The sequence below is a fragment of the Cataglyphis hispanica genome, chromosome 4, assembly GCF_021464435.1.
Source record: "Cataglyphis hispanica isolate Lineage 1 chromosome 4, ULB_Chis1_1.0, whole genome shotgun sequence".
Taxonomy (NCBI): domain Eukaryota; kingdom Metazoa; phylum Arthropoda; class Insecta; order Hymenoptera; family Formicidae; genus Cataglyphis; species Cataglyphis hispanica.
In genome coordinates, this window is record NC_065957.1 from 8,270,865 (window position 1) to 8,298,353 (window position 27,489).

At 29.3% G+C, this 27,489-nt stretch overlaps 1 protein-coding gene across 3 annotated transcripts; it reads right to left on the reverse strand.

Annotated features, from left to right (window-relative positions):
• Positions 1-245: 245 nt before the first annotated feature.
• On the reverse strand, positions 246-27,358 carry LOC126848977 (cholecystokinin receptor type A-like). Of its 3 annotated transcripts, none has more exons than XR_007687330.1 (9): positions 26,644-27,358; positions 16,878-16,992; positions 9,328-9,525; positions 7,621-7,806; positions 7,023-7,204; positions 5,848-6,075; positions 4,798-5,042; positions 4,135-4,260; positions 246-1,940 (listed from the first exon to the last, which is right to left on the reverse strand). XR_007687330.1 is itself a non-coding variant. In XM_050590400.1 (9 exons), the coding sequence occupies exons 1-9, from the start codon at positions 26,995-26,997 to the stop codon at positions 1,903-1,905; spliced, it is 1,608 nt and encodes a 535-aa protein (XP_050446357.1). In that variant the 5' UTR covers positions 26,998-27,358; the 3' UTR covers positions 248-1,902. The 3 variants fall into 3 exon arrangements, 2 of the variants coding, with proteins under 2 accessions (XP_050446357.1, XP_050446356.1); XM_050590400.1 differs by having other exon boundaries at positions 248-1,940; positions 4,135-4,265; positions 5,848-6,006; XM_050590399.1 differs by having other exon boundaries at positions 252-1,940; positions 4,135-4,265.
• Positions 27,359-27,489: the final 131 nt, after the last annotated feature.

The following is a 27,489-nucleotide window of genomic DNA, read 5'->3' on the forward strand; positions in this document are numbered from 1 at the left end:
TATATATATATATATATATATATATATATATTTTTTCATGTATATTAATATAACGATCAATACTTTTGTACATATAGAGATACGCATTCACGTGTATCTTTCTTTAAATATTTAAACATTTTCAATAAATAAAAAAAAATATATATATATATATATACGTGTGTGTGTTACACTGTTATATTATTGTATTAAAAGATCAAGTAGAAGTAATTGAAAGATATACCCAAACAAACACAGTTATTTAATAAAAGCAGCATTTAAAAATGTATGCCGATAGATTTATTATTTTATATATATTTAATATATTTAAAAGAAATCTGATATATCTCTACAAAAAACAACTATATTAAAATAAAGCATTTTATTGATAATATTTTCTTAAATGTGTGTGTAATAAATGGATTCAAAAATAAATTTCTTAGAATGTTACAATTTTTATGCAGCGTTATATGATGGGTTTAATCTGAAAGTATTTATGTTACATGAACAATAATACTTTGTCATGAATAATAATATATTTAAGGATTAAAGTATTGTTATATAAATATAAAGCTCTGAAAACTCAGCAAGTATGGTTTTGAGCAACTGCACATGTAGTGTATATATCTCGCGTTATCATTTAAGGGTTATTCTCTGACAGGTCCATGAAACGTATGCAACAGGTGTATCAAAGATATGTATTATGAAAGATATATGAACATGTGGTATATATATATATATAAATTCTCTCTTTCGCTTTTTCTCTTTTGTATATTAAATAACATATTTTACCAAAAAGTTTTTTTTAAATATTATGGATGTATCTTTGGATCTGCGATCATCGCAAGAAATTAATGTAAATTGACTTAAATATTTTGAAGCTGCAATTATTAAAAAATATCTGATTAAATATATGCGTGCAAACAATAAATATAAAACTGTTTCTCGAAATTAGCATAAGTAATGTAAATAAGCAGACATTAAGCTGGAATGACATAACTGTGTTTGTTTTCCGCATAAAACTCCGTTTATTGAATAAATATACTTTATGGCTCTACCGCGTTAAGCTTGCCTGTGCGAAAGTGGCCAAAGCATTTTTCACTTTTTTATGCAAACATATAAAATTATTTCGCCAAATCAAATTATTAATTCTCCGGAAATGTAATTTTTGCGACATCACAAAAATTTATAGCGCGTGCCGCTATTATTATCATACCTAAAGGATAAGAGAATTGATGCAAAATTACAATTTTTTAAATATTCTTAACCATTATTTTAAAGTATTTTATCATTATTAGAAATGTATCAATCGACGATTATACACTTAATACATGATTTATCGATGAGTATTGATCTCAATTTTACAAGTTGTTAATTTATTAAGATATAACATGCTTATAACAAATTAATTATTTTACGTATTTGCAATTACATTGTAAAACTTTCATCCATCTAATCCATTTGACTAATCTGTACAAAAAATACTAACGTGATATTATATTTTCAGCTGCATATGAATGCAATCTATTTGATTTAGAATAGAAAAATAAGACATTCAACGGGAATCCGGCAAAATACTAGGAGCTTTTTTTCTCTCTCTATACGTTTTATAATCTCTATAAATTAACTAAAAGTATAAAAAGAGATTTTTGTTAGGCCAAAAAATACGCACTTCACGCAGAATAACATCAATATATTTCGTTTCGGTTAATCGTAAAGGAAGTTGAGATTGTCCACGCAAGAAGATCTCGATGAGCAATGAGACGCGCCGGCACATGCGAGTTCCTTACCGCTTCCATGACAAGCGATCCTGTCGATGGGTGGTCGCCAGGATATTTTCAGAAAAAAATCCTCCTGCTCGCGGGATTGGGGTAGAGATACATTCGATTCCGTCACCCCGTCACATAATCCGCACGACCTATACTAGACGCGATCTTCCTCCTCCAGCAACCGAACTACCTCTGAAACAATATTCCCGTGAAGACAAGGGTTCGTGACCAAATATGACCCGGATTTTGCGGGTCCAATATCCAAGTTTAAAATAATCATTGCTCGTTTATTCAAGTCCGGATGTGTCCGCATATAATATGAGAAATCGTATCTATCCAAATCTATAAACTCATTAATTCGGGATTAGTTGCGAATATAAAGAACACTTTGTGTTATTTTTGAATGTTTTTCATAGTCACACGTTAAAAATAAATTTTTAATAAAGGAAAAAGTAAAGTACTATTTAATTAAAATACTATTTAAGTAAAAGTGCGTATATATTCATTTGAATAGATTCATTTTTCAAATTAAAATCCAGAGTGTATGCGTACATAGACGAAAGTAATTATTTCAGAATATGTATTAAATTATTCGAATATTTTACCAACTTTAATGAAAACGCATTTTCACAGAAATTCTTGCACAGATAAAATAAAAATTACAGTAAAATACATATTTTATGAAGTAAATTTTTGAGGATGAAAACTGGACAATGTCGGACAATGCATTTATTATGAAGAAAAAAAAGGTGTGGAATATTATCCCCACAAAGTTTAAATTTAATTATCTTGAAAGCAGCGCTTATAATTTTTATGAAATTTAGTCATGATTGTCAGTTGCATATACGAAGTACAATGTAATTAAATACTATGTCACACGAAATAATATCCAAACTTGTTATGGAATTTATATAAATTTATGTTTATTACATAAATTACTATTACATTTTATCATATCTGGAAAATGTGCATTTGCGCAATGTAAGATTTTCAGATTAAACGCAATTATATATAAAAAAAATTAATTGCCAATTTTTGGCTTTGCATGAGGCTGTCATACAATATGTTGCTAATTATAACACTCAATTATTGCACATGTAAAAAATATACTAATTTTGTTTTTAATTCAATATCCCATAAAATTTTATTTTTTATCTTTTTTACAAAATCAAGATTTGAAAAATTATACATATTTTAAAAAATTAGTTTCATTTTATAATACATAATTATATTCCACGATAGATCAATATTAGTTTCATCATCTGCAAGATAAAATTATTTTTTACATTCTATTTTACTGAATATTTTAATTATTTTAGATACACGTGCAAAGTAATAATCCTTTTTTTTGAATATTAAACCGCATTAATTCGCAATTTTAAGCAAATCTTAGTCTTTGAAGTACAAAGTAAATACGGTTATGCGACGAAAAAAGCAATTTCAAAAGATTTATTTTTACAGAATATTTAAGAAAAAGCATTATAAATAAAATCACACAGATTCTAAAAATTCTATTTTTCTCTTATTGTCAATATATTGATATAAAATATATAACGTACTGATCAGTATTTAAAAAATAAATTAATAGATCAAAATATGCATCAAAGTTAGATGTTAAAATTTTTTATATTATATACCATGCATTCAGAGATCTATTTTTCAAAATCCAAGAATGGCAATTGATTCTATTTTTGTACAAGTACTATGTATATTTAGTTATCTCTCTACACGCGGAAAATTTATCAAAGTAAAATATTTTTATGTCTATCAATATTAAGCGCTGCAATTCTTACTTTTATCTCCACATTATTGTTATATGTGCAGACCAAGGACGTTCTCATATAGAACAGATACAAATAATTAACCTTCACACAAGCAGGAATTAGTGCGCAACTAATTATTCATTCAAAAGTTTAGAGACACATCCGGTACATATATATAGTAAATGTAAGCGGGTATCTCATGAAGGAATTACACGTGGGAAACTCGTAACGAATGCCATGAAAAGCCAGTGAATGTTGGTTCGTGGCGGACCATTATCGATCACGTCACTGCTTTAATTTAGTTGTTACGAATCTAACTAAACTCGAAAAATATCGTGTATTAAATGTGCATTTTATTTATACTTTTTGTACAACATAAGAATTTTTAAGTATAAAATTTAATTAACATTTCAAAATGTGATAAGAAAGACAACGCGACAGACTCTCTAAAGTTATGATCTCATGTAATGTCATGATAATATTATGATAATTTGACAGAATCTGGACTGTCATGGTGTCGTATAATGTCGTGGTAACGTAATCGGAATCTCGAAAATTATGGTTGATGGCAACCGGATCTGAGATGACGATAATGAACGATCAATTTAATGGCGTGATGATACCTGATCTAGCGACGAGGGACGCTCTGCCTAGGTACACCGTCGAGTCATTTCCGCTTAATTCGCTGTTATTGCCAGCTTGTCCGGCATTTCCCGTGGTCGCCATAGCGATGTCGCTGTGTCGGCAACCTACCCTAAAATAAAACGCACATTCGTTTGCGTGAACGTTTGTTTGCAATGAGGATTTCATGCCTGACATTAATTAGTGCGTACGCGATTTTTTTCTCTTGAATTTTGAAAATGAGTATATTCTTTTCAAAGCGCACATTTTATATAAGTAACATACGTAAAAAAAAACACGAACTATTTCATAATTGTATGCTTTTAATTTCATCTTGCGTTAAAAAAAAAAAATAAATTTTATTACTTTATGTCTAAATAAGAACGAGAGCGCTCCGTTAATAACGTTGGAGTTTGACAGAGAACGGCTGGGACGTAATTACAGCCTTCCTAACTGGCCGCGGCAGCTTCGAGAGAACTCTTCTACGTACATCTTCCACGAAATTAAACCCGCGCATCGGAGCAACCAACTGGTAGAACTCGTAAAGAGAACGGAGTTGTACGGCAAAGATCCGTCTTATATGTCATCATAACTCCTTTAAGTCTATGTCTCTCGCGACATGAAAGATGTACGCGCGCGCGCGCGCGGCTTCGTCTAGATTTTACCTCCAGCAACGGTGGCAGTCGAAGAGGCCGAGGAACGCTTGGCGAAATTTTCTGTTCATGAAACAGTACGTGATGGGATTGCAGCAGCTGGATACGTAGGCCAATAGCTGCACCAGGCTGATACCGGTGCTACCGACGACCGAGTAGACTAGATCAGGAGCGAAGAGATACCACGTATTGATCACGTGCAGCGGCGCCCAGCACACGAAGAATTCCAGGACTATCACGAAGAGCATTCTGATCACCTGTGACATCGAACGAGAAGAGATATGGCGTTCAGTGCGACCAGCGAACGTTGTAGCGTCCTCGATTTCAGAATTCATAATCAAAAGGCAATTGTCATATTGTCTCGTGATGCATATTATGCTGCCATGATTCGAGAGTAGCGCAAGCGGCGTTCTATGCATGTATACTAAATTAAAGCGCGCAAATATACAACGGAGAGGGAGAGAAAGAAAATATGTATATTACAATTTCTCTGTATATTTGTAAAATAGGAATATGCAGGCTGTTTCAAAGTTAAAGGATCAAACTTTGCTAGCGTGTTCTGTGAGTAAAAGTAAGAAGAAAATGTTATGTAAACATAAGTTCAGAAATGTTATTATCACGTTATGTGCAAAAAAAAAGTTTATTTAATTTTCTATTTCAAAATGTTTTTCAAAACGTTTGCCGTTTTTGATGCAACATTAAATTTAACACCTCTTTCTCTCGCATTTAACACAACTTTCATATCGAAGTTTGATCGTTTAACTTTGAAACAACCTGTGTATAGAATTCTTTACGAGTGAGCGTTGCAGGCGAATAATAAAAGGGTTAATATAGTTGCCGATAAATATCTCGCGACCTGGCGTGCACCGGTAACTGCGGCTTTTTCCTACCTTCGCTCCAGATTCCACGATTTCCTAGAAACGGGAACCTTCCGAGTCACCACCGAGCGCGCTTTATGTGCATGCACAAAGCGCATACATAATTCCGCATTAAATTTAAAAAAATTAAAGCGGAAATCGTTACAAGTGTCGCAGTTCGTTTAAATAAGTCGCTCGCACATACCTTCTTCTTCGCCTCGATGCTCTTCCCCATGTAATTACTGCGTATCACGTGTTGCCTGCTGAGAGGACAGGTCGAGTCCTGCTGATCCTCGTTAGTGACATCCTTCGTGTCCCGCGTTAAGCAGCCGCTTCCGTTCGCTCGTATCTGAATCCTGGATCCCTGGGACAAATCTGTACCGTGACACTTGTCGGTAAGCACCCTGGAGACCGCCGTCCGTGATAACCGCACCTTTTTTGCAAGAGGAAGCAAGAGGGAGGAAGAGAGAAATGCGATGTCTCGGTTAACCATTGCACGTGTCGCTTAAATGTTCGTCTCGAGAATGACTTAATTCATCACCCTATTTCGCAAATTTATCTGCCGCGAGCTGTTTCACTCAATCATGGAATCTCAATTAGCCCGGGGGGAGAAGTTATATAATAATACAGATTTTCTCAATTTATAATCAAAACTGCACAGCTTATCTCGATTATATTAATAAAGTACTCGTTGTGTAATAATAAAATGATAATATAAATAATAAGATTTAATTGAGTTATTAACAAGAATAATTACTCGAATATTAAATTCAAAAAAATAATTGCAATATTATTAATTAAAATATATTTTTATGATATAACTGAAAAAATTTTAATTAGATATTTAAAAAAGTATATTAAGTCTGCAATGATAAATCAAAATTAAATTTTGTCGATAATATAAAATACACTAGGTCTGAATGATTTATTATAAAATTTATAAAATAAAAAAGTATTAAAAAGAAGTAAAAATATAAAAATTTTATGAAATTACGAGATATTTGCTTTTAGCTCATACTTATAAACAATAGAACAAAATAATATTATTTTATTTGATAGGAATTTCTTGAAAATCTTTTTGCATATTTTTGTTAATATCCGTAAGAAAAAAAAAACTATCGTCCTTGTATATTGAAATATATCGTTAAGAAAGATCTTATAGATTTAATTTGCAAAATTAAAAGATACATAATATTTTAATAAAATAAATAATTCAAAAATTAAATTTAAACTGATTTTAATTAAACGCGTTTGATCTCTCTTGCCTCTTTGGCGAAGCTTAATATAAATTTTGATAATTTGATTCCCTCTATTGATGTTGGCTGCCTATTGATATTAGATTTCAAGGTGATGTTTCATATTTACTCAATATTTTCTCACCCTAGATGATGCACCTTGGGGAGTGCCTTGAAAATGCCTCGAGGAAGACGAAAAGCCTCGACGCGACCTCGAAGTTGGACCGCAAGCGCGAAACACCACCGTCGATCTTGCATCTCTGTCATTGTTATTGTTGTAAGTTGAGCCTCGAACTATCGCGCTAGACGCCGTTGCCGTTCTCTCGACTGTAATTCATAATGTTTATCACATTCGATCTTGATATGAATTTGATCTTAAGACTATTCAAAGGGCATTTCGTACACGTATTATATATACATGTATAAAATTTATTTGATTTTAAAAAATCCGGCAAGTCACATTTCTGATTTGGGCTCAAATATATCGATAGTATAACAAAATGTACACAATTTCTGAATTTTATATTCAATAACTTTAATTTATAAATTAATTGATATCTCACTAACTGTAATTGCACTATCATACAATTTTGCTGATGTACGTTACGTGAATTTTTTTTTTATCGAATAGATTTTAACGAAGATACAATTGAATGTATGAGGCAGCTTTTCGTGACGTTCGCGATACGAGAATATGTGTGCACGTGCGTGCGTTTGACATGTCGAAGCGACACTTTACTTACGTCTTCTAGTACATGTCGATGACTGTCGTATCTCGAGCTTCAGGCCACGCCAAAGTTTTATCGCTATCAGCGAATAGGCCAGGCTCATGAGCAATAGCGGTATCAGAAGCAGCGTGCCATCCAAAAAAAGATTGTACGCTCTCTCGGTACCGACATTCGGCCAGTCTTCGCGACATTTACGTCTTCCTGAAATTATTATACGATGCGAGAGAGATTTTCAGTCATACTAAAACATTTAGATAGAGTAACGTAATCGATTCGCATCGCCGCCTGGTTGAAACAGGGATTTTCCAGTGGAAAACAACCGCGTGGTTGAAACAGGAGCAATTTAATTCTTCATTTGTTAACACGGACATGTAGCTTACATGTGGCCGTTAATTAAACTCGTTGATTAAAATTAGAGATCTGTTTTTTTTTTTTTTCATAGATTATTTCATTAATAAATAGAATCAATTTTACATGTCACATTAGACTATGTATATATGCATGTGTATAAAAAATATATATATATTAATAATTTTATAATAATTAATAATATTATATCAATTTTTAAAATTTTTAGAATAATTATGTTTTATATTATGTATAACAGATTTTTGTATCCATAAATATTCATGATAATAATTAATATTCTAGAAATCTACTTTATTTGCTAATAAAACCATTCATAAATTTATAAAGAAATTTAGAGAATGCATAAAGGAGTATGATGTTAAGATGCAATTAACTTTGTTTCGATACAGCACTTTAGTAAGTAATATACGGTATCGATAATATTAATATTGTTCTGTACACAATTGACTTTTACTACCTTAATATCTTAAGAGGCGAAACCTGTTAGAGTGCAATTAGTGCTGGAGGAATTACGTAATATAATCAAGTTGCTCCTATGTATACTGAGGTTACAGATCATATATACATATTCTACTACATATATCCTACTTTATTACATATATTAAATGCTGATAATATCGAACAAGCGCCATCAATTACTAATTATTATCTCAAAGTAATATTCTATGTAAAATAGATTTTACGTAACAAATGGATCACAAGTAACAACTAATATTAAACAAGAGCAATCAATTAGTATATAAAATATAAGAATTGTTTGATACTAATTAAAAATTATTTGTTATTTGTCGCGCTTCAAATTCTATTAAATTTCATTCATTAAAAATATTTCTTTCAATATAATTAATAAAGCATCTTCCACGTGACAAAGTTTCATTCACAATAGCTTTCAGCACAAAGGGCTCAATTTCTTCTGTAGATTTTCGATATTGCAGAGTATTCAATATGTCTCAGTTGTTGAATATTATGTATATGCATAAGCTAGCTGCATCAACGAGTGAAATTCTCGGAGACAGACGAGGATGGATGTCGATATTGGGTCGAGGTAAAAATGTCAATATACGGCATAAAAAATTTGGTTGCAGTCTGTGTGAATAACATATAATATTTTTTAACAAATATTTCAAATGTCACATGCATTTAGTGAAATTTTAATGTTTGCGAATTATTTTAAGCGGTTTTGCAAATTTATTTGCAAGAAGATAATTTATAAAAATTATTTTTTATAATTTTTTTTTATTAAAATATATTTAATAAAATATTATTTAGTCTTCTATTATTTATTTGTCAATCACGCTTGTTGTTTATTTAAATAAGATACAATACCCATAACATGTATCAGTATTCTCTTACCTCCACGTAAGCTCTTTAATCGAGACACGACGAGAATCGGCGCGTTCCACGTGAGGCTGAGAGTCCATACGATAGCAATCATTTTGTAAGCGTGAAATTGTGTCTGCCATCTTCTTGATTTCAACGGTCGGCAAATAGCAAAGTAGCGTTCTAGCGAAATAGCCACCAACGTCCAGACACCCACCGATACTGACACGGCTGAAGAAAGCATATCATTTTATTTAATCAAACCGTCTCGCTTGTCATCGTGCAGACTTATTTGGGTTTGCCTTTATACAAATATGATTTTTTATCTGATTTGATATCGACGATTCTGAAGTAAGTTAATCCCGAAGTCTGTCTATGGAGCGACGAAAAACTAATACGATATTGTGTAACATATGGACGATCGATGCTTCTCTAATTTAATCTTTGATTTATATTGTTCCGCTTGAGTCCTGCTGGAATTAAATAAATCGATAGATGTAATTATTCCGAAATATAAAAGAAAGGAAAAAAATATGATTTTTTTTATTTCCTAGAATAACGTGAAAATATGTTTCGATTGTTAGTGTCAATTGCACATTGTCGGAGACAGAAAACAATTTAACATTCAATAATAGAAAGTTGAAGGGTTGAGGCTAATAATCTAGAACTGCTATGTACATCGCAAGAAATGAACGAACGTACGTGACATGCAGCTTTTCAGAGGATCGCTTTTACACTCCAGAACTCGCTTTCTTTTCATCCCTATCCGTCGATACGAAAGCCAGCGATAGAGAGAAGTTTCTACTTAAAAGCATCGCCAAACAATTTTCACGACTTACAACTTAGAGTACACATTGAATGGAAGAAGACAGAATTTTATGAGAAAGTTCTCTTTGTCGTTGTCCTAAGAACCAATTACGAAATTCTGTTGCGAGCAAGGCTTATTTACGTGCTGTTTCATGTCAAGGCTATTAACAGAAAATTCTCATTAAGTTTGAATTTTATCGAGAATTTTATCGAATAACCTTGATTGGAAAATGCTTTATTCATTTATGGCAATTTAGTTTAGTTACGATGCAAAAATAATATTATTGTATGTAAATAAATAAACACAATTGCAATTTTCTCTTTTTTTAAAAGAATTATTTGTCGAGCTGAGTAGAGAGAGAGAGAGATGACTTTCTCATTCTTTTAATATATAATAATATTTTAAATTAAAATAATAATAATTTTAATTTTACTTACTTATTTAATCAAAAAATGTAATTTTGTCATTCACATTTTATATTCTTCAAAATTTATAAAAGATCTCTTTTTTTAATATCGTTTAAAACTCGGAAATTACTGATGTCTCTTGACATTTTTCTTGAGATAAAGTTAATTCCAAATTAATTAAGAAAATTTATTATCGGAGGATAATGTGCATGAGAAGTAGAACATTTTTTATCTTTGTAGATACGATTTATAGCGTTACAGTTATTTTTAATTTCATTTAAAAACGTGCATTGGAATATCGAATTAAAAATGCAAATTACTTCGTTTAATATAGATTTCCGATCGACACAGCTAATTAAAATACATACACTATTAATTTAACTGAATTATATACAAGATCACTTTTCGTAATTTGTACATCAATTACGGTAACGTATACATATGTATAATATATGTAAGTGTTATTGCTTTTTAAATATCCAGAATTTTCTAACAACAATATTTTTGCGCTGTAAAAAAACATTTGCAATAGCAAGTAAAACTTAAATAAATTACAAAATTTAAATAAATTATATTAAAAACTTAAATAAATTACAAAATTTTAATAAATAAAAGATATTATTAATACTGTTATTTTAATTATAAGAAAAAGTTAATTATGCACTTTGAAAAGACGAACAATATAAGAAATTTATGCTAATTTGCACAAAGCAAGGACAGCCAGAGTTAACAGAATTAATAATTGAAAGCAACTCGTGGCACTTGTTCGCATATAATTGCTCTTGAAAACAACCTTTTTTACAATTTATATTATTAGATGTATATATTATTAGATGTATATTATTAGATATTATAATAACAATAAATGTAATATATTGGCATACTTAAAAAAATCTTAATAAAGTAAACTAACTCGATAATTCAAACATTTAAGAGTATGAAGAATTTAAAAATACAAATCTCTTTCTTTCCTAGACTGTTGAGATTAATCGTTTTTTAATGACTTCATATAGTTTATAGTTTATAGTTTAATTAAATTCAAAATTTTGTATTACACAATTAGATGAGAGATTAGATTACATTAATTAAATTATATAATAATTAATGGATATATGCTTGTATGTATTTTGGAGGTATATATCTCTCACGAATTCGTATATACCGGAGTCACTAGTTCCGTTGATGCATCTTCGTCATTTCCGCGCCTTTATTGATATAAACTACGAGGAAGTACGCTGTACAGGAATATGGAGAGATAACGGAGAATGTACTATCTAGCGAAATTGAGAAGGACGCTGGTCTTTTGCGAACATCGCTCTAAAGCACCGATATTATTCGATAAATTTACGCTGCTTCTCTTGGATATATTTCACTGGTGAGCTTTCGCATACGACAAGATAAATAACGAAATGCACCTATCCATCCTACGACTTGTGACCTTTCTGACGATGTGTTCCTCAGTTTTAAAACGAAAAAAAGCACGGTGCAACAAAATTTTATTTTAAATTGCAATTCTTTTTTCTTCGAGAAACAAACGTCGCTGATATAGTGCACTATTATTTTTTACTTTCGTCGTGACGAATTGAAACAATGTTAGAAAAAAAAAAAAAGAGAGAAATAATAATTTTATGAGCGGATGATACTTGGTATATATTTCTATAAAATGTTACAATTAATTATAGCAAGAGCAACGTAAATCTAAAACATGCATCCACTTGTTTTAGCCAAGCGAAAATTTGCATAAAGAGCTTTGGACCTCGTGTTACGAATTGTTTATAAATCCGCGTTATTAATGTGCGAATTAATATGGCATGACACGGAACTCGCTCATTACGCGAAAATGATAAAACGTACACCATGAAAATTCTTCACGAGCGAAATTTCATGCCTCGATACGTTATTCTTCTTTGTTCGAAAAAAAGAACCGCTGCTTTTATTCGTTTTATGAGAATAAGACGCGAGACGATGCGAATTTCGGCTCGTCGCGAGACAGGGCCGGCATAATCCGCGAGAATGGAAGAAAAAAACGATTATATCCCACTCTTATATCGCGATAATAAAAGTGTCTCGAGAAAAAAAAAAAAAAAGGAACGATATCTACGACGAAAAATGTACTGCGTTCGCGCGCGATTTCAATTTCAAAACAGGTTACGGAAAGAATATTATATTCTATGTATGTACATACCTATATGACTCCTCGAAAATCCTTCATACTCTTGTATGAATAATCCATCGAAAATATATACGCATAACGAAAAAGTTCCTTAAATCAACGATATATACGCCTATTTTTATCTTTGATTTCCTTTATTTTTTTTTTTTTTATGTATTCGATACGCTCGTATCGCGAGTTATTGTCATGCGTTAACAAAAAGTTTACATTCAGTTTTATAGTTGTACATTCGCATGCTGTTGTACAATCGTGCGTATCGCGTAATTTAAAAGTCCAATCTACAATGAAAATCAAGATGGGAATGTATGACAAGCAAAAAGTATAAAACATTAGTGAGATTTACTAAAAATGATAATAAATATCTTATTATACTACGTTATTATGTATTTTATTTTTCTTTTTTTTAATAGATACTTTATATTACATATATATATACATTATATACATATACATATTTTCATTCTTTTTTCCTTCCGAATATCAAATCATGAGGCGAACTTGATAGCGCGTCACACATCTAAAGAAATATCGAAATATCCCCGAGATATTCAGAAGTATAATACAAGTCTACGTTGAAGTACGCGGGACGACCATTTTCCTTTATCGACGGACATTCGAGATGCGATTTTCAGTGGCGCATTTAAATTCCGCTGATGCGATGAGACCATTATGATACACGACAAATATGCATACCTATAGGAATTTTCTCTTTTAAAATATCCCTCTACGATCAAAACTTCGACTTTAAACATGCTTATCATATGCAGCGTAATTTTGCATATCTATTGCCAACGTTTAATACGTAGAGAATGTAATAAAATTTAATAATCGTACTTTAATATAAATTATATATATAAAATATAAATTATTATATATATTTTTATATAATAAAATCTGTCTCTCTTTTTCTCTCACGTTTTCTCGCGGAAATATATATATATATATATATATATATTTATAGTTATTTTTATTTGCCGCAATATCTAGCAACCTGGAAAATTAGCATTACATCATAGTAGTTATCCGAGTACACATCGAGCAATAGCAATTTGCTGTTCGCTCCGTAAATATATCACGTGTGACAGCTACAAGCTCTTTGAGTATTGCGTTAGTGATAGATCGATCGTTACATCAGGGATCTATTTAATGGTAAGTTCATCTATTTATTATCGTAAAATGTTAAGAAAAACTTAAATTATATTAATATGCAGCGCACGCTACGTCATTTCAATCCTTTTATTACTTTATTTATTAATAATTATTTTAATTATTAATTAAATTTATTATAATTATTTGTTACATTATATATATATATATATATATATATATATCTTTTATACATAAGTAACATTTTCCAAATAATTTTTATAAAAATTGAGTTGTCTCTCTCTCTCTCTCTCTCTCTCTTTCTCTCAGCAATATTTTCTTCATTTCTCAAATTTTTTTAAAATTGTTATCTATTTTTGTCTCTATTAACTTCTCTAATAGATGTTGTTTTATTTTTGGTTACTGTTGAGTTATCAGCTATACCGGTTTTATTCACGTATATCTCAATTTTTTTAAAATGTTATTTTTAATACATTTTTGTTTAAATAATTTTTAATATTCCATCAACGGCGAAAGTAATACGCCGCAAGCGCATTGAATCGCCGCACTTTAAAAAAAGTTGCTTAAGAAAATCTTAGCGATAATAGCTTTCAACATATTTAAAAGGAAATTGCAAAATCAAGAAAAATGTATCACATATTTTAATATTTTTAAATAATTAATTTTATAGCCTTTTTAAGCTTATTAAGTAAAAATGTAATTAAAAGGAGATTTCAAACGCGCATAAGAACAAAATTCAATTTTTGCATAAATAATCAATATATTTTTATTCAATAATTGTATCTCAAATTTTTAACCACACAAAGTTAATAATCGCTATATCGTATCGTAACATTATTCGGAAATGCTATTACAATATGTCAACAAGAATATGACAAGAACCGACTGCCTTTAAGAATATTTTCCTAATAGCGTCTTCCTCCTGTATCGCCATTACCACATTTACATAGTATCATCCTCTTTTGCATTCGATATGAGACTTTAAAATTGCATATAATAGCTGCAGTTTCCGTAAGAGCTTTGAATACCAAATACACAACTAACTTGTCAAAGCATGTGCATCTATATTGTTACGTTTTCGGAAAAAAATTTCGATATCTATGAAGATTTAAGTTTCTAAGAAAGATGATACGTCGAAAGATGATAAATTAAAATTACAATAATATATATCTACAGTCAAAAGAATAGCTATATCGAATATTGGAGGCTATAATAATCTATTATTATACATAACGAGGTTTTTTTTTTATTAATTTACAAAAATTATTTAAAAATTGTAATATACAAAAAAAGCTTTAATATTAAAAAAATAAAAAATTTTTGCTGTATTATCTATAAAACTATAGTCTTTTGTTACATTTTTTATTGCGAATGTACCGATCTTTTTACAAGATAAAAGAATGAATTTTTTTGTTTAGTTAAAAATGAATAAAATGTCTGAAACGATGTTGAATTATTAAACGCATTTTATTACAAATGAAAAAGCGATGTATTCTGCGTGTGATCATCTGAATAACTGCACTTCGTAATTGAATTTTTTAATAAAACTTTTAAGGATGTAAGAAATTACTAGCGTATGATTTTAATTTGCACTTAATATCACTATCTTTATCTTTTTTTTTAATCAAAGGAAAGACGCAATAAATGACAGAAACGAATCTTCTTCGCCTGTACAGTCACTTGAGCAAATTAAACTAAATCAATTGTTGAGGAAAATGAGTCAACCGCGGAAAGCTAGTCTGAACTCAAGTTGAGGCATAGAAGTATCTGTTGTATGCAATATTCATCCACTGACAATGAAGTGCCGTTTACTCAATCAATATTGCCCGATTAAAGTCAACTCGAATGTAAAATAATTACTTCATGGATTAATTTATATGTACAAGTATAGAAATAAATCTAGATTAAATGATTACTCGCTAATGCATCATATTATCTTTATTTCTTATTTTGTAATTTTCATATGAATTTTGCTTAACTCTTTAGTCGTCGCGCTATTTTTCCTACCATGAATCGTTGCATGAGATTTTAAGAGATCTCAATATAAGAAAAAACTTATGAAGAATCCATACGACGTCTAAAAGGTTAATATCTCTGCAAAGACACTTTTGTATGATTCTATACACGAAGAAAAATTTATTATACACAAAGAGCATAATTGCATTTTTTTAGAAAAGAAGATAAAATAAAAACTATTATTCCCATCTAACGCAACTCCAAAGAAAAATATTACTTTATCGCATTCAACCGCTTTTATGAAAGATTATCATATATTAAATCATCTATTGTATCATACTAAATCATTTTTACTTATGCTAATATTTGTGCATGATAAAATTATAAATTTATACATTAAAATTAATTCAAACTCTGCTTTTTAATATGAATAAAATTTCGAAAAATATTTACATAAAAAATATAATTAATAATATAAAATAGTTATATATGCATCATGCAAATATATTAAATCCATTTAATCAGAATTTCTTTTATGATTTTTGCTCAATAATATAATAATAGATTGTGGGGAAAAAAAGCTTATTGATGTATTTAACTCTCTTACAATAGCATTTATCAACAAATCTCTCAATCATTTGAAAATTTTTCCTTGTTTAATCATTTGAAAGAGCTAAATACTGTGCCTTAGCAATTAAATGGATTTTTTATCAGATTTTTCATAGAATACATTTCACATTCGAGTACTTATTAATTACTTAGTGGATTAACGATTTAATATTTTTCAGTATGGATTAAACTAGCAAAAGAGCGATTTAATATTCTAGAAAAAATTTTTGCCTTAATAAATTGTCGAGATGAAACAACCATAAGCTTAAGACAATTACTTTCATTAATCTAGTAACTCCTTCTTTAATAATATACTTTCCGCTTTTATATTGGCAAATATTTATATTGTAAATAAACATGAGATTTCTTGAGATTTTCCAGATGCCGCTTATTGTCCTCGTTTTGGGATTTTTTGAAAATTTCTCTGATCCTTATTATTATAATGTAGGACGGTGAGGCAAAGATTGGACACGTCTATTTTCAATAATATTGAATTCTTATATCACGGTGAATGCACACTTACCTTGAAAATACGGTATCAGCTTGCACATTGTAAGACCGAAAACAAAATTTTTGAGTATCTGACCCAGGAGAGTAAAAGGCATACAGAATACACCAAGGAGAAGATCCGATACAGCCTGCAACAGAGATCAGCAGTAATTTTGTTAATTACATTTTTAATTTAGAAAAAGCATAAAAAAAATATATTGACAGTAGAAAACGTAAAGTGAAAATAATTGGTTTTACGATTGCAAGATTAAACGATTAGAGAACGCGGCCAGTGTTTTTTTTATCCAAAGATTTATTTTGTCAGACTTTATTTGTGTGAAATGAAACAAGAAGGCTCACCGCACGAAACGTTTAAACATCTTGAACTAAAGCAGAAGTAAATAGTTTTATCGTTTTTATATTGCGCGCGCAAACTCTCAATTTCAAAGATTACGCTACAAATGAAATTCGAAATACTAGGTCAATCGATCATCGGCAAACAACAATTGGCTCTCAATTATACGGGGTGTAAACTTTACTTCAAAAAATATTTAATTTTTCTCGGTCGGATTTCACGATGCTGTTTTTTATATATTGTTTCTAGAAAATAAAGTCTACTTGCAATCAGAATAATTTTCATTTTCCGAGGAAAGCATTTTCTATCTCGTAAAAAGAAAGTCACTATTCTTAATGAAACTGAAGTTGTGTAGTCTTAGAAAACAGAATTCTTGTTTTTCCTTTAGTCAATATCCATTGGAGTAGTTTTAATGATGAAAGTCTTTGCTTGATTGCTGCATTTTTGATACAGCTTTCAAAAAAAATCCAGGTAAACGACCAAGAACGAAGTTGTAGTCAGTCAGAGAAGACAGAAATAAGAAAACCAGGTGGAAGCTATTATTGATTTGCAAACGCATTGAATCTGAGTTATTACATTCATAACTTTATTAAAATACACTATAAAGTTAAGCGTTTATTTTGCGTTATACTTAAACTTTAGTTCATGTTTCTGACGTTATAAATATATATAAAATACAAAAAAGAAAGAAATAAAATTCACATTTTCATAAAAATGTATCAATATTTAATTCGAGACAAAATGATAGGCAGTCTCAAGAAAAAATAATTACTTAAATATTATAGACAATAATAGAAAATTTACAATTTTTGATTCAATATTTTCTTATTAATTAATGTAACAATGTTATTGTTTAAAAAAATACAAAACGGTATATTATATGCATATATAAAAATTTTAAAAGTTATTTAAATATATATAAACATATATAAATTTATTTAAATATATATTATTTAAATATATTATTTAAATATATAGTTATTTAAATCTATATAAATTATGCAGTCATTTTACTTTGCGCAATACAATTAATAAATTAAAATAGCATAAAAGAAGATTATAAAAAATATATGAACCTTAATTCTACATGAAAATGGTGAGAATATAACTTATTATGCTATAATATTTATCATATCCGAATAATACATCATCTCTTGCGTTCACTTATTTCCATTATGCGCGTTTTATAATTTATACTAATGACTTTGCCCAACTTTTATTCTCCAGTTCTACATTTTGGCTATTTTATCAAGTGGAAAGTTTTAGTTTTAATGTTAAAAAGTCATAGTTTTAATAGTTTTCTTACTAAGTACCCAAAATTATATATAAAATATTTAGATGAGACAATTACAAACGGTTGGTTAGAAAAAAAAAATTGAAGAATTTTTTGTATAAATCTCGACCATTGTGATACCAAACAAACGTGATGTACTGCGTTTAATTTTAATTTTAATTTTAATAGATCATATATTAAAGAGCAAGCTTAACGAGAAACAAACGCCAATAAACGTACAATTATAATTCCATACATACAAATATGTTGCAAGGTTGCATGTTAGAGGTTTTTAAATTCTCGCCAACTTTAGTAAAGATTGTACATTTAACTTTATATTTAAAAAGAATTTTCTCTCTGTGCTTTTTATGCTATTTAAAAACGTTACGCAATTAGTGACAGAAACATGATATATCATTCTGATGATATTTATTACATTACAAAATGTCATCTTGTAAAATTAAATTATATGAACAGTAGAAATAACGAGTTTTAAACTGCAAGTTCAGTTGCAGTACTTGCAAATCTCAATAAAAGGCCTTTGAAAAAGTTTCATTCTTGTTATCGCATTTCCGTTAAGCAAGCGATTTTCAATGCGTTGCAACTCTTTGATTTGTTTCGTGTAATTGGTAGTTTTGTACCTCGAGATATATCGGTAAAAGTTTTGCTTCTATTCGAAGGATTGTCATACGACATTCCACATTTCGATTCTTTCTTCTATACTTTAATAGATTTTTAATAGACACTTTTATACATATACATGAGGATTTTTTGAGTACAAAAGATAAATTAAGATTTATATATAAAATGTCAGTATAAAATATAAATTTACATTTTAAAAATTTATTATTAATAATCCTGAAATATTTTATGTTAATATTTTATTATACTATTTTAATATTATTACGTGCGCATATATTAAATAATATATTAACGAAATTTTAATATAATGTGTTTTATAAATTTGTCACAAAATATTAAGTGATTCTATTTAAAATCATATGTTTGAGGAAATAAAATTTTATTCTCTCCGCTTCGGCATTTCTCTCTGATCGAACGAAGCGCTATCCTAATACGAACAAAATATGAAAGCATTGAGCGTGTAAACACAGGGTTTTGCATTAAAGTACATATTTGTGTTTTCCTCACTCGTAAAAAAACTTTTGTATGTATTTTATTACGAACAAAATTGCCTGATTAAAATGTTTCTTTATTTCAAAAGGTGTTTATTTAATTCCTTTTGCAATAAAAATTACTAAAACTGATATTATTCACTTTAATAACGATTTTTTTTTCTTTATTAATAAAATTGAGCGCTGACTTAACTGCGAGAGTGAGACATTTATCAAATATTTTTAACGACTTAAAACTTGATTGCTTTAATTAGTATTAATAATTGATTTAAATTTTCCAACACCATGCACCGTGAGGAAATAATAATTTAACTGGAACTGGAACTTATGTCAAACAGTTTGACAAGCGCAAGCAAGCAGTAATTCCGATTTTTACCATAGCAGAAAATTATTTTAGTCAGTAATTGAGCAGAGGGCATATAAGTTAAACACCTAAAAATTGTAAATTTATTGTACCTAAAATTTGTTTGTAAATGAGAATGCATGAAACAGACATAGGATTATTCTAATACACATACATCGATGAGACACGCACGTTGCGACTATAAAGGATGTTTCAAACGCTTAACTACTCTCCGCAAAACTCCGTTCAAGGATCAATGTATTTCTTAAATACATAATCGCGCAGACTTCTTCAAAAGATAAAGTCTTACATTTCCATTAAAGTCATCACACACACACCCACGCAGAAAAATATATAAAATTCAACACTATAAGAAAAATACATAGCTTTCTACTATCATCGCACATCTTTTTATCATCTTTTTTTCTTTATTTATTTAGATCCAACGTTAGTTATCTTTTAATTTTTAGTTTGTTGCGTTCGTTTCGATAAAGTCGATATATTGAAAAAAACAGACACTTGTCATCTCTGACAGTTACTTGTTAACTGATCTGTGTATATGTAACAGTGGTCTCTTTCAATTACCTACCTTCTGTCAGAGACAAACTTGAACTTTTTATTTTATCGATGACGGCAAAACCAATGTTGCATTAGCGAAGCGAGATAAACGTTAAATTGGATCACGTACTAGAGATTCTGATTTAAGTTTAATGTAAAATGTCATAGATTATATAGTCGAGCAAGAGAGAGATCAGTCTTTGCCAACTTTCAAAGATAGGTGAGCTATCACATCTTATCAACTTTTATTAAGCATGATACTTTGAAATCTTTAAAGCCCAATCCAATTTCCAACTTATCTAAAATATCGCACACATGTAATATAGTTGAAAATAATAATTAAATATTTAAATTATTAATGTAACATATTTAGGTATAATAAAAATACAACAGGTAATAAAACTGCAAACTGTAAAGTGAACGACGTGTAATAATAGGAACGATGATATATGAATCGGTCACTGTAGTCAACAAATTGTATCACATCTATAAAAACAGCGTTATAAAAATGATTGTTGTATATTGACTTAGCGGTTACTGGTATATTGTACAAATAGAAAAGCCGAATATAAATGATGCCGAGTTATAACGTAGCATCGATCATTTTTGATTGATAGGAACGCCAGCGTAGCATTTAAGCAATCTCAACTTTGACATTTTATCATCCGTAGCGCATGGAAGAAAAACTTATTTCACTTGTTACTGTAAAAATCAATTTACGCGATATATTTATTTATCAAATTTATATAACAAAATAATGTGAAAAAATCGTACATAAAAGTTATATAAATATATGTACAAATATCCCAATTTAAAAGAATAAAGTGTATGAAGAATTATTAAAAATATAATGTTAGATGTATTTTCAATCTTGTTATGTGTGTATACGTGCATGTGTGAGCGTTTCTTCACTTTTCAAATTTCCATAAATCCGTGCAGAATTATGATGTCAGCTCTGATAAATTTACCGTACACATCCAGCTATTACCATTTTTCTTCCGTAATGTCAAGCACACGTTCACGAGTAAATAAAACTGATATTATAAGAGACTCAGTCACTATATTTTTATGATGATTTGGCATGTACTCTCGAAATTCGAGGAGTCTGCGGCTCGATGATAAAGAACAAAGGACATATGGCGATGACAAATTCCGAATAGGTAATGATGCACATAATTCGAAAAAGGACGAGCTTTTCGGCGTTTTAAGAAACGCCATTACAAATTTCTTTTACATATAACTCTTTCGACGCCAGTAATGCAATGTGCAATGCTTATATAGATATTCAAGTATCATTTTTTTTTTTTTATATTATATATGGTACAATATCGTTTCGATATCAAAAATACAATCGAAGAAAATGGATTTTTCATGTATATTATCTGTTATACGCGTCGCAACAATACCGAAATATTTTGTATAACAGACAGTAATCGTTTATTCACCGATACATAATAAATCAATATCAAGCAAATATATAGAAAGTCTCTCTATTTCAATGCTATAATTAAACGAAATCATTTTACTTGCGAAGATATTATTTGGCGAATTGATATCAATACGGTAATCTATGCTTTACACAAGAGCGCAGTAAATTCTCAACAGATTATATTTGTTGATTGTCTGTACTTCCGCTTCCGTAAAGCTTCCCAGCGCCAAATCGAAGGCTTTGCTAAGGCGCTTATCAGTATGATGAATCGGTGTTGAAGGAAAATTGCGGAAATGCGGAACGGAGTGGAAATATTTGGGGAATATTACATAAGCAGATTGGCGAGACGATTTTGCTGTGAAATTTTCTGTGTCGAGATAGTGTTAAAAATGGCGAGTAATATATTTAATAAAAAAATTATATTAACAATTATTATTTATCATAAATTGATTACTATTGAATATTATTGATATAATTTAATACACTACCTATAACTATGTATAAAATAATATTGCCAATAATGGCAATATTTTTTTATGATTTTTTATGATTACATTAATTTACTCGAATTTATTATTCCTAAATATGATTTTATAAAATATTACACATACATAAATATTGTTCTCAATAATTTAAAAATTAACTGATGAGATCATACAATAATAATTGTATTACACATAGAATTTGGTAATATAAAGGTAATAATTAAGAGTTTTATTTATCCGATTGATTATGAAGTAGCATCAAATAAATTATTAATTAATAAAAAAATACCATTGAGTAAAAATGTAATAGAAATTAATTTAACGAACAATTTCTGTTTTACTCATACACGATAACATAAATATAGTTATAATCTTTGATATGTCATAATAAATTATTATAATATAATAGCTTAATAAAAATTTTGAATAATTCTAAAGTTTTTGTTTAGGAAATAAAATGCAAACAATATTGTGTTTCACTTCTCTGCTATGAAAACTTTTTTAATCTTGGTGACAAGAACTCCATTTGCTAATAGCAGTACATAATTTGCAACCATCACTATACGAGAGATACGTAAACTTTTCAGACTGTATATTGCAACGCATACAAAATTATTTCACGCAAAACCAAGCCAATTTGAACCAAAAAATTTTTATGTTTCTTTCAATCGTGCCGTAAAAACTTTATTCATTCGCAATACCCATCTATACATGATTACGGAAATACACAAAATGCTAAAAAATTATATCCAAACATTGCGTTGCTTTTTGTGTTGACTTTTTTATCAATTAAATATCAGTTTTTTTAACAAAGCTTGTAATAAATTTTTTTTCTTTGCCAACTATTATTTTCTTAATTTTGTACATTAAATATTTTTGTGATTAAATTAAAAATGAAAATATATTATTTAATAACATCTGTAGAGATTAATTTACGAGAGATTGTTTCCTTTTTATTTTCAATCATTTATTCGGATTCTTCTTTTATGAGGACTTAAATTTTAAACACGATCCTAAAAGTTTTTATGTAAATTTTTACTGCCTTGTATATCAAAACAATTCAGCAGCTGTATGTATCTTTCTTTGTTTTCTAAAGATTCTTTTTACTTTTTAAAGAAGAATCCTATCTTAAAAGAAATCTTTTCTTATTCAAAAGACGTCACATGGCGAGGCGATTTATTAATGACATGACAGTTATTGCTAACTTTCTCTGATTTCGCGGTAAAATGTTTTGTATCTAAATATTTACATAAAGAAATACGCGCACAATTTTTACATTTATGAGGATGCCGTCTTGATCAAAATTGTGAAGCGAAAAGCGAATCCTATTAATCTCGAAATATTTAATATACATAGGTAAATTTTTTTATACTTATTAATTATAATTAATATTTGCGTAACTTAATCAATATGATACAATAATAATTACTAGTATTTTTTAATAAAAAAATATGCTTTAATTTATATAAAACTTATTACGCGTTTTGAACTTGTTTATTATATACTTTAATATTTGAAATATTTATGTTATTTTATCTCCTATTTTATCTCCTAAATGTATGAAAAGACAATAAAAGTATTATATGTATTATGTATCTATAAATACAAGAAAGATAGTCACATTTACTATTTTAATAAAAGTTTTAATACAGCGAAAAATTTAATATCAATTTTTGTTAATATTTAATAAGCAATACTTTTCATTCATATATTTACGATTACATGTCTAAAGCCATTATTGTCATAAAAATAATGACATATGTAGATCACATATTTTGTCGAAATAAATCTTCTTTGCAATCAATATATTTCTACTTTTATTTATATGATAAATCTAGAGAAGTACTAGAAAACTTATTTACCAATATAAATAGACGCTTTGATATGCAGATGAGCAGCGGAAAAATGGGAAAAGAAATAACCGAATCTTGTTTATTAACTCCGATATTTCCACTTGTTTGTAAATATTTGTATTACTTGCGCGCTTTTTTATGGAAGTGGACCGTTCTTGCAATTCACGAGTGCGCGAACGAAACTGGAATATTTCCCGTTCAATATAAATATTAAAACATTCACACATTTTCTCGCGAATTCGAAGTGTAGTTTATTTTTTGAAAAAAATAAAAAATTTTTTGATCACATTTTTATATGCTGCCTACAAACAAGCAAATGCTATCAAACAAATAAGCGAATCGAGTACTCTCCGTTACATATCCGAAAATAAAATATGCGTATTAAAAGTATGAGATATTTATCTACATCGGATTTAAAATCAATTGTTGATATAATACTTATCGATATATTTTACTATTTTAAATCTACATTATTTTATGTACACTTCTTTTTTTTTGAATGTTTTTCAGCAACAAAAATTTTTTGAAATAAGCATAAAATTATTGGTTGTATTAAATATATATATATATATATATATATATATATATATATATATATATATATTGTTACATATTATATCTATTAAAAAATAAAATAATATTAATAATATCTTTATATCCTAATAAATAATTAATATTTATAATATTAATTTATAATAATAAGCTTCAAACCTGCGAGTCATTTTTTCGAAGCAACAATTTCGAGCGATGAAATAAAATTGAGAGATAAACTGATCACTATTTGATTCAATCAAAGATTCTTTTGAAGAAAACCTATTTTAACAATAAGCAATTTCACGAGGCTTACTGTCATTGAATACATAGCGCGAAAAGGTTTCAGGTTTTCGGCATCTAGGAACGTGACCGACATTTTTCTTCGTTCTGGCAAAACGATGACTATGCATGCGTGACGAATCGCCAGCAGCCGGTGCAGCCGAAAAAAAGGTGCTGTTGGCAGTTTTTTTTTTTTTTTTCCTGACGCATCCTACATACGAAATATGCAAAAATGTCAAATAGATGCGCACAGGACATTGCAGATTCTTGAATCTCGTTGGCGCTCTTATCATTCTCTGCTTTTATTTATTAACCCATGCGCAAACCGTACCGGATATTTTTGTTCGCATGGAAACCTGCACGAGACATCGTAAAAATTGCAAGAAGTATTACGTGGAGCACGCAACAGTATATTTTATCTCTCATACTTGATTTGAAAAATTGTTTAGTTGGATCTATAGATAAAACACACTTTGCTCATTTTTTTAATATAATGTATTATCCGCGATAAATCATTATCGAATGAAAAATTGCGGTCGGAAAAAATTTAATTATTTTTTGACGCAATCGGAAATGCGAATTTATATATATGTATGCGATTCCGGCATTATTCTTTTGTTTTATTTTTTGTGCTACTGCAACGTATGTCTATACACATATACAATATTTCTGAATTAAAAATTAAATCAGCATTTATAATATAGTATTTGAAATAGCCGATATAAATACAAACAGTTCACAATAAAATCATTTGTAGAATTAAAGAGTAGCATCTATGTTCCTATGAAATCTAATTACTGTGTTAATATAAAAAATTAATTAACATCGCTTTGCCACGAATGATAAACTCGGCATAAAATAAATCGAAACAATTTTCATAAAAATTTCAATTTTGAGGGGACGCGCAAGAAAACTATTTAGCTCGATTCGATTCATTTTAAGTCGATTACAAAACAATTCAATGTTATCAAACTGTTGCAGTCAACAATATTTCTGGATATAAATTTTGCAAGATATATGGATACTAAATCAATCGCTGACGGTGAATTGCTCGATGAACAATTTCTTTATTATTTTCCACATCAATAACGAAACATGTCATCGTGTGAATTTTAAACGACGATAGAATTGCATATTCATGAATAAAGAGTTGTGTTCATATTTCTTTTCAGGAAAGGAAAGTGATTATATGCATCATTTGCATCATAGTATTATTTAAGATTGTGTATATGTTATAATTTTATATAAGAAATATATATAATAATATACTATATATAAATATAAAAGCATTTTATTTGAAATTAAAAAAAGTAATTATTTATGTTAAGTAAACTTAAAGCGTTCTCAAAATTAATTTGCGTTGATGGTATAAATATTAAAGTTCAAAATTGAAAATTTTATAATTAAAGTCTTTTTATCCTCTCCTTGTCACTGTCTGGTATTTATGGAAGTCTAGTATTTACGGAAAATTTTCGGATTTTTCATTTAACAGAAAGTGAGAGAGAGAGAGAGAGAGAAAAAGAGAAAGAGAGAAGTCAAGCAGAATACAAGGACTTACCAAGTTTAGCAGATAGACATTTGTCACTGTCCGCATCCGTTTGTTCCTCGCCAGGGTGATGAGCACTAAAGAATTCCCGACGATAGAAAGGAAGAAGATTGTACCGTATAGCGGTATAATGAGATTCTCCAGGAGACTGTCTTGAACCGACGATTGTGAAATGACTGGCGTGGTGACGTTGGCAATTTCGGAAGTGACGGTGGAAAAGCGGGGAAGATCGGTAATGATCGGCGGCAAGCCGTCATCGACCACTAAAACACTAAAATATTCGGTGGAAACCAGGTTATCGGACAGATTGCGTTCTTGAATCGACATTTTCTTGTCGCGCTCGTGCGCTCGTCGATCTTTCGTCATGCCACCCCTCGTCGACTCAAGCGCTCATATCGACGAAAGTATCCCATACCGGACGTTACACGTCATTTTGAAATGTCACTTTATCAGACCCTTGTCACATAACTGCACTGATCAATATGGGTTTTGTTCATTGCTCGTTAATTTCTTAATGTCGTTTTAGTTGACAACTGTGTTCTATGATAAAGTTAATAACTTTTGTCCACGATTTCAAATATATCTTTTATAGTTCTGTGGTTCCTATCACGAGAGATTTGTCAGTACAATTTTTATTGTTTTGAGCATTAATGTTAAACTGTTGTTATAATATATTAACTAATAAAGTTTAAAGAAAAATAAATAGCACTGATATAATTTAAATATGTTAAAATAAATCTAAAAGTATATTATATGTAATAATGACTTTTGCAGTTCACATTGTTTGCCACATGATTGTAATTTTAGTCGGTCTTCTGAAATTTGTGATGGCTCTCTCGACGAGTATCTGTAAAAAAA

Excerpts from the sequence above, each read along its gene's own strand:
- LOC126848977 (XM_050590399.1), bottom strand. The coding sequence starts at position 26,997 with ATGACGAAAGATCGACGAGCGCACGAGCGCGACAAGAAAATGTCGATT. Across the intron at positions 16,993-26,643 it reads ATGTCTATCTGCTAAACTTG|GCTGTATCGGATCTTCTCCT; the intron begins GTAAGTCCTTGT and ends TCTCTGTTGCAG. Across the intron at positions 6,076-7,022 it reads CCCAAGGTGCATCATCTAGG|GTGCGGTTATCACGGACGGC; the intron begins GTGAGAAAATAT and ends CTTGCAAAAAAG.